A 9,307-nucleotide genomic window follows, 5' to 3' on the forward strand; every position below is an offset into this window, starting at 1 on the left:
TTTTGAGACCAAGTCTCACTTCTGTCGCCCAGGCTGGAGTGCAGTGGTGTGATCTTGGCTCACTGCAACCTCCATCTCCTGGAGATTTCTTCATTCAGTTGTTCCCTAACAGTAAGCCTTCCAAGTAGCTGCAGTTCTCCTGAGGCAATTCTCCTGCCTCAGCCTCCCAAGTAGCTATGATTACAGGCATGCACCACCATGCCCAGCTAATTTTTTTTGTATTTTTAGTAGAGACAAGGTTTCACCATGTTGGCCAGGTGGGTCTTGAACTCTTGACCTCAAATGATATGCCCACCTCAGCCTCCCACAGTGCTGGGATTACAGAGGCATGAGCCACCACACCTGGCCACGATCGCCCATTTTTAATTGAGTTGTTTGTCTTTTTAATGTTGCATGGTAAAAATTCTTTATATATTTTGGATACTAAGCCTTTTCAGATGCATGATTCACAAATATTTTCTCCCACTCAGTGGATTGTCTTCACTTACTTAATGATGTCATTTGCAGCACCAGAGTTTTAAAGTTTGATGAAGTTGGCCGGGTGTGGTGGCTTACACCTGTAATCCCAGCACTTTGGGAGGCTGAGGCGGGCGGATCACAAGGTCAAGAGATCGAGACCATCCTGGCCCCCTCTACCAAAATATAAAAGTTTGCTGGCAGTGATGGCACACGCTGTAGTCCTAGCTACTTGGGACGCTGAGGCAGGAGAATTGCTTGAACCCAGGGAGTGGAGGTTGCAGTGAGCTGAGATCATGCCACTGCACTCCAGCCTGGCACCTGGTGACAGAGCGAGACTCTGTCTCAAAAAAAAAAAAAGCTTGACGAAGTCAACTTTGCCTACTTTTCGTTTTGTTGTTTGTGCTTTTGGTGACCATTCTAAGAAACTATCACCTAATCCAGTCACAAAGATTTATGTCTGTGTTTTCCTCTAAGATTTTAAAAGTTTTAGCTCTTATAATTAGGTCTTTAATCCATTTTGAGTTAATTTTTATATGTGGTATGAGATAGAGATCTAATTTTATTCTTACACATGTAAATATCTAGCTGTCCCCACACCATTTGTTAAGAATGGATAACTTTTAAGGTCCCCTTTGATGCTTTGTAATACTTTGGTTTCTGTTATTGTCTAAACAGGTGGACAGTCAGGATTTCATGTTATGACCATCTGTTTTTTTAAGAATATATTGTGTCTGAAATCAAGGATTGCCATTAGTTTTCTTGTTTCCAGTCTTCTCAGTTGCTTTCAGTTTTGTCTTCCTCTGACTTTTACGATACTGGTTTGTTTCTAGTCATCTTTGGCTAGCTCCTTTTTCTTTTCTTTCTCTTTTTGCACATAAATACAATATTCTTCCAGCCTTTTGGTATTGGGAAGCATTCATTCAATTTTAATTAGCTTTGCCATTTAGGTAGCTTAGAGTTTCCTCTTAACCCTAACTGCAGTCTAATAAAAAAAAAATTTCTCTGTATTCCATCAACACCTGGAATATAAAGTGTGAAAAATGTATATTCAGTTGTTCCCTAACAGTAAGCCTTCCAAGTTTCTTCATTATCTTCTCTATCTTAAACTAAACTCTTGATCGTGGAGTTTTCTGACTCTTCCTCCATGAGTTCTATATTTTGTTCAGTGTTAAATGCCATTGATTACATGGTAATAGCCTTTCAACATATTAACTTTAAAAAATATTTATAAATTTAGAAAAGGAGACTTTATTTTTTATAAAGAGTCACAATCTTCAGTGTGGCCATTCTGACAGGCTGGGAAGCGTAGCCTCTAGCCAAAAGCAGAAACACATACTTGGAGGGATGGGCAAAAGGAACAGGAATTCATGCTGAGTAGGTAGCCATATCTACATATTCAATAAGCTATAGGGGGAGTCATGAATATTTATGAAAGGAGAAACATGTCCTTCATGGGTCTCCTGCACACAAAATAGTGATAGTGTGGTCAGAGAATGGAGTTTTCACCCCTCTGACATCAAAAGGTGAAGCAGAGGACATGAAAATCCTTACTGTGCATTCTCTGTAGACTAACCAGAACCATTCTGTGGTTGGTAGTCTCTTATCAGGCAATAAAAGGAGAGGCAGTATCATGTGGTTAGTTGACAGCCATGGTGGGGTTTTTTGAAATGGCTGGTTTCTGTTTAGTTGTTAGGGAAGAAAGGCTAATAGTGGTTTGTGAGGGAGAGGATATAAACGAGATGTATCTGAACCCCCATCCCAGCATAGTCAAGAATTTAGTTTTCAAGGTTACTCTAGGGTCCCCTTGGCCAGGAGATGATCCATCAGTCAGTTGGTGGGCTTACAATTTTATTTTTAGTTTGCAGACCTATCCTTTCCTTTTTATGGCTCTAGCCACCACCTCAGGGATTTGCATCTCAGTGCTAAATTACTATAGTAGCCTTTTTTATGTTTTCCCAGACCCTAGTTTCTCTCTGTAATAGGCCCTATGCTCAGCTGCTAGATTAATCCCCATCAAGTACCCTTCTCATCAAGGTCTACTGTATCAAATTTATATACCACACAAGTTAGCATTTTAGCTCCTCCCCATCATCTTAACTTCTTTCTCCTTCTCTCTTGTTACTTCCCTAAATGGAGGCAAACTAATATGGTAGTAAGTCCTACTTCATGGTTTCTTTTCCCCTATCTCATATACACACTCTTGTTTCCTATTGGTATGCTTTTGCTTCTCTGCTATTCTTTCATTCCCTTCAGTGATTGACTCCATTTGACTCCTCTTTTTTTAAAAGAAAGATTTTGCATCTTTTCAATACTTGAATATTTAGCTTATCTAGTAATAGGTCCTTGATACCCTGCTGCTGCTGCTATTTGTGTCTTTGTTTTAGATATTCTGCTTTTGAAGGCATTGTTCCATGTGGGAACTATTGTTTCTATTTATTGCTGTCTTCTTTTCTTGCATATGGCAGAATCTTGAACATAATTGGTATCCTATAAATCTTCCTGGATAACAAGTCTATAGAAGTTTTTGTGGAGAATGTGTAATGTCATTCTTAAATTTTAGAGATGCAAAATAATGTTTTTTATGTAAGACCTATTTTTAATTTTTTTTGTTTTATGCCACTTTTGAAGATAGTATTCTCAACACAGTAAGGTGAAGTCCTACAACATATTACTACAAATATTAGATCTAGTTTATTGAACATTAGCCACCTGATATATCAGATTCTCTCAAGAGAAAGATTAGTTTCCTGAATGGCGGTTAGGCATATTTTTGCAGGTGCGTAATGGCCAAAGCCAGTACTGGTCATTTAATATACAAAGATCCTTGAAAATTTTAAAGGGACATAGTCACCAGCATCTAGAATAAAGGATGGTGACATGATGATTTCTTTCTTTTACCATCTAAAGCTGTGCTTCTGTTGCCGACCCACTCTTAAAAAGACGCATTTCTTTTCATAAATTTCCATGTCATCCAGTGTCAGCATTGAGAGGAAAAGGAGTATCACTGGAGTGGAGTTCGGCTGAGAAAGGATACAAGGTGGAAGGCAACTTCCAAGCCTGCCTGCCCACCCTCCTTCTTTCTTACCTCAGGAGCAGAGTTGACTTTGAGAACTAAATGCTAATTTTTTAAATCTTACCCAAATTCCTACCTAACAAGCCTGAGGAGTCATACCCTACAAACTCTGAAATCTCATCAGAGGCGTTTTATTTAACCCCATATAATCTAACCCGCTTTCCCACCTGACTCTGGCATAACTTCAAATAACAAATAAGGAAAGAAATAAAAATATTTTAACCCCAAATATGTTCCCTTGCCATGGCTTGAAATTGCCTTGCAAGGTTGTCTCTTGCGGGAAAGTTCCACATTCTACAGACAATCTCCTTTTCACCCGCTTTCTTTTTTTCTTTCTTTCCAGACCTAGGAGAAAAATCAACTAAGGCACCCTTTTAAGTCTGATAAGTATAAACCCCCCAAATTTGAGACAGGTCTCAGTTAATTTAGAAAGTTTATTTTGCTGAGGTTCAGGACGCATGCCCATGGCACAGCCTCAGGAAGTCCTGACGCCATGTGCTGAAGGTGATCAGGGCACAGCTTGGTTTTGTGCATTTTAGGAGACATGAGACATCAATCAATATGTGTAAGAAGTACATTGGTTTGGTCTGGAAATGCGGGACAACTTGGAGCAAAGACAGAAAGACTCAAAGGGTGAAGGGGCTTCCAGGTCACAGATAGGTGAGAGAGGAATGGTTGGCTTCTTTTGAATTTCTGATTAGCTTTTCCAAAGGAGGCAGTCAGATATGCATCTATCTCAGTGAGCAGAAGGCTGACTTTGAATAGAAATGGAAGGCAGATTTGCTATGAGCATTAGCCCACCTTGAAGGGGCCCATAATATTTTCCTTTCACATAAGAAACATTTTACAACCTACTCCCTCAGAAGTCTGCTATCTGAGAGCTTCCTCTGCACAATAAAACTAGGAAAACCTGGTCTCCACAACCCTTTATCTTAACCTAAACATATCCTTTCTATTGATCCCAGGTCTTTAGATAAATTCAACCAATTGTCAACCAGAAAATTTTAAAATCTACCTATAGGCTGGAAGCACACCCCCCCCTCTTGAAATTGTCCTGCCTTTCTGAACCAAACCAATGTATTTGATTGAGGTCTCATGTCTCTCTAAAATGTGTAAAACCAAGCTGCACCCTGACTGCCTTGGGCAGATGTTCTCAGGACCTTCTGAGTGCTGTGTCATGGGCCTTGGTCTCTCGTTTGGCTCAGAAGAAATCTCTTGAAATGTTTTAGAGTTTGACACTTCGTCGACAACTTAAAGACAGTTCTCAGTTCATAGCATTTTATTAATTTTGTCAGTGGAAGTGTACTTTCTTGTTTTATTCTTTTACTTTTAGTCCTTTATGCTTAACCCACATTCCAGTTCCCTTTCCTGCTCATATGCACCTACTCTAATGTGTTTATTTCTGTATACCTACATAGTTGCTTGAAAAATACATCATTATGTGTGTTTTCAACCTACATAATGGTATTTGCTTATTCTTAACCTAATACTGTGCTTTTAAAGATGTATTCATGTTGCTGTAGGTATATCTAAAGTGTGATTTCCAAAGCTATGTAGAATTCCATATTTATATTCACTCCATTTTGATTTTTCATTCTTTCAAAGGAAATCAGTTACTTCAGACTCCCTGCTACAATATTTTCACAGCAAACATTCTCACATAGGTCTGTAAAGTCTGTAATTCACATGTATATATAACCTTATTTGAGATTTTCTGTGGGATTTATTCACCAGAGTGGAATCAATGGATCATAGGGTGTGTACATACGTAATATCACTAAGTACAGCCAGATCACTAGGCAGAATATCTGTGTCAGTTACACTCCTACCCACAGTACATGAACATTCATGCCTTTCCACATCTTTGTCAACTTTGTTCAAGTCAAATCCAGCAAATTTTTGTTCATATTTTTAGAGTGTTATTTACACTCTCTAATGTTTTCTGTTCTATCATGTTATTTCCCAGTGGTTTTTCATGCAAGCCTGTTTATGTGGCCGTTTGAAGATACCTTTCTGTCAGTTGGTGTTAACTTTTGACTGCCCTTGATGGAAGAAAAAAAAATGCAAGAAAATAGATGCAACACCTCCCCCTGCTTCTGCCCCTCCCCACCACTGCCCACCAGCCCAAGCCCTGCTCTTCCACTCACAAGGTTGAGCCCCTTTTTCACCCTTCTTGTGCTACAGGAATCCTGTCTGCTCAGGTATAGCTGATTGGAAAGAGATGTATACCTACCCAAGCTGAGTACTTAAAATCATCCTCCAAGGAATTTGAAATTTGGATGTCTCAGCTAGCCTCTTGAAGAACATGCAAATCGGGGGGTGGGGGCAACTATCTTCCCCTGTGTGCACAAAGAAGCTAGAGAAATGGTCTGCAAAGAAAGGAGAATAAAGAATAAAGAGAATAAAGATGTGCACAGAAAAACAAAACACCTTATGACCCCATAGAGAGGGAGAGAGATTGAGTTAGAATGCGAAAGTACCTGTCCTGGATCCAAATGGCTTTCCTGTTTCTAGTTCTCTTTTCTCCTGAGACCACATTGCATTTTCTTATCTATGTTAGTTAGGGGTGGCTAACCGCTATAACAAATAGACAAAGTGTATAAGACCCTAACACAATAGAAGTTGATTTCTCACTCATACAAACAGGTCCAGATGACTCTTAAGTTAGTGAGGCGGCAGTAGTGGAGGGCTCTGCACTACATAGTTATTTAGGAGTTCAGGTTGATGGAGGCTTTGCTGTTTTCTACCCATGGCTTCCAAGATACCCCTGGGTGTCAGCATCCATACTGCAGTAGAGAAATGATCGTGGAGTTGAATAACAAGGGAGGTTTTATAGACCAGGTCTTGAGCTAGCACAGTTACTCACATTCCTTGGCTGGAACACAGTTACATGGCCACATTTAACTGTATGCAGAAGTCTGAAAAATGTGGTCTAGCTTAGGACACAGAAGGAAGAGAAAATGGATTTGGTGAACAGCTAGAGATGATCACATCATATTTAGTATCTGTGTGATACCTCTGTATCTTTTTAATTAAGTTCCCCCCCCCTTTTTTTTTCTTTTTTTAAACTTATTTGAGTTGGCCTCTGTTATTGATACCTTAATGCTTTGGTGTTTTCATGATAGCCATCTTTAAAATAGTAGAAGAGATAAAAACTGATTATTATCTTCTCAGGAAAGTTGGGCCGATTTCCACCTATGATGCATCATCACCAGGCACCCTCAGATGGCCAGACTCCTGGGGCTCATTTCCAGAGGTCTCACCTTGCAGAGGCATTTGCAAAGGCCAAAGGATCAGTTGGAGGCGCTGGAGGAGGAGGTAGTGGAAGAGGCCTGATGGGGCAGATTATTCCAATCTATGGCTTTGGGATTTTTTTATATATACTGTACATTCTATTTAAGGTAAGTAGAGTCATCTTAATCATATTACATCAATGAAAGTCTAATATTATGGCAATGAAAATCACTGTCTACATTAAAACTTTTTACAGTTCATAAAATTATTTCAAATCCCTCATTTCTTTAAATCCTGCCTCCTATTTGTGAGGTACTTAGGATAGCCATTATTTCAGTTTCACATAAGAAATCTTTACTCAGTGTTTAAGTGTTTTGCCTCAAAATTCACAACTAAAGTCAGAACTAGGACTTGAACCTGGATCTTCTGGTTCTTAATCCTGTGAGTGATATAATTCAAAGCCCTCCCCACCCCACGCCTCCAAAAATTGAACATCTTTACAAGCTGAAAGGGAATATAAAGATTTTCTAAGTGACTCAAGCCTGTAATCCAAGCACTTTGGGAAGCCAAGGCAGGTGAATCACAATGTCAGGAGTTCGAGACCAGCCTGACCAATATGGTGAAACCCTGTCTGTACTAAAAAAATACAAAAATTAGCCAGGTGTGGTGGCACACGCTTGTAGTCCCAACTAATCGGGAGGCTGAGGCAGAAGAAATGCTTGAACCCAGGAGGCAGAGGTTGCAGTGAGCCGAGATCGTGCCACTGTACTCCAGCCTGGTGACAGAGCGAGACTCTGTCTCAAGAAAAAAAAAAGATTTTCTAAGAAGAATTTTATTATTGGGATTAGGACAGTGGTATCCAGATAGCCACTGTAAGGCCAAATAACGACACCACTTTGTCCTCCTTTTTTTCTCCACAGGAATATGAGATGCTGTTTTTAATATTATCTCCAATAATTCTCCTGAGAGAGAACTGTCCATCCTGAAACTGAGCCTGATATTTCCTAGCTCTGGGGAGACATGGGTGTGGGTTCTTTAAAGCAGACCCTCAGTTAAGTTCCACCTCCAGGCAGGCTTTTGCAGGCCACAGGCCCATGCACTGTGAAGTAGAGGCAGAAGCTTCACTTTGCCCTACTGTCTGGAGTAATCTTTTTTCTTCTTTCTTTTTCTTTTTTTTTTTTTTTTTTAAGACAGAGTCTCGAGTGCAGTGGCATAAACTTGGCTCACTGCAACCTCCGCCTCTTAGGTTTAAGCAATTCTCCTGTCTCAGCCTCCTGAGTAGCGGGATTATAGGTGTGCACCACCATGCCTAGCTAATTTTCTTTTGTATTTTTAGTAGAGACAGTATTTCACCATGTTGGCCAGGGTGCTCTCAATCTCCTGACCTCATGATCTACCTGCCTTGGCTTTCCAAAGTGCTGGGATTACAGGCGTGAGCCACCGCACCCTGCCTACAGCCATCTTAAGTAAGATGAGTACTTTCTTGCCCAGGAATTCTGCAGGCAGTCTGAGTTGAGTATGTAAGAATGCCCCTAGGATGACACACATCCCTTTTGGGTGAGCATGAGCAAGGAAGATGACCTGTAGGGAGATTTTTTCCATGTGCCTTGATAATTTTTTACTTGGAAACCTCATCTTTTTTTTTTTTTTTTTTTATGTTTCTCTAATGTTGCTGTGTGATTTCATTTCTGACTTCATTTTTGTTTCCCAACCTCTTTTTTTTTTATTTGATATGAGGGGTTCCGTGACTTTGAGGTTCTAAGCTGCTGTTGATGTGCTATACCTCCTTCAATTCTCAGCTCTCAAAGGGGAAAACAACTGCAGAGGATGGGAAATGTTCCACTGCCACACCTGGAAACACCCACAGGAAAATTAGTAAGTGCCCCTTTTCAGTATATTCACAGGTATCATTGAGTCAAACAGTTATAGCCACAGGGACAGTCTGTGGGTTTGTCTTAAGAGCATTTCTCAAAAGTTGCTCCAAATTAATCTGATGCCATTTTTGCCTTAGTTCTGGGAATTCTCAGAAGTTTTTATATTGATGTTGGGGTTTTAAGAAAAGGATAGCTACTAAAAGTACAAAACTACCAGTTCACTTTTTTATATATTAGCAAATTAATATTTCATGTTTGGAATGAATTCTCATTTCCAGACTTCAAAATATTGGTAGCAGAGAGGAAAACTGAGGCAGAGAAATCATGTCATTGCCAAAATCAGTTTTTAGATCTAGGGAAAGAATTTAACACTTCTGACTCTTGAAACATAGCCATCCGTTACTTATTACACAACTAGAATATTCTGTGTTCTCTGGGGAAATTAAATTTATACAACATGGCTCTTTCCTCAAAGAATGTATAGACTAGAGTAGAATGTCAGGAAAAATAGAATGTATGTCAGGAAAAATAACCTATGAAAAATTTACCACCCACAATGAAGAGACTTGGCAAAAGCATTGCAGGAAGTCATGTCTATCTGGGTTGTAACTGCTTTTTGATTGCTTTTTGGATTTTCCTCTGGATTTTCTTTTCTTTTCTTTCTTTC

General features: G+C 39.6%; 1 protein-coding gene across 10 annotated transcripts in view; it reads left to right on the forward strand.

Annotated features, from left to right (window-relative positions):
* The window catches only part of RIC3 (RIC3 acetylcholine receptor chaperone), a 68,806-nt gene that overhangs the window by 26,113 nt on the left and 33,386 nt on the right, over positions 1 to 9,307 (forward strand). For 9 of the 10 annotated variants that reach the window (XR_005195718.1, XR_001816970.2, XR_005195719.1 and 6 more), the window contains exons 2-3: positions 6,707 to 6,933; positions 8,566 to 8,641. Coding sequence is in view for 7 of the 10 variants with exons in the window: in XM_037728437.1 (XP_037584365.1) it covers positions 6,707 to 6,933; positions 8,566 to 8,641 (303 nt within the window). In the remaining 3 variants the exon portion in view is untranslated. Of the gene's footprint in view, positions 1 to 6,706; positions 6,934 to 8,503; positions 8,642 to 9,307 lie in introns of those variants that run through there. The other variant, XM_037728436.1, reaches the window with a different exon arrangement.

The sequence above is a fragment of the Cebus imitator genome, unplaced genomic scaffold (genome assembly GCF_001604975.1).
Source record: "Cebus imitator isolate Cc_AM_T3 unplaced genomic scaffold, Cebus_imitator-1.0 Scaffold265, whole genome shotgun sequence".
Lineage (NCBI taxonomy): Eukaryota > Metazoa > Chordata > Mammalia > Primates > Cebidae > Cebus > Cebus imitator.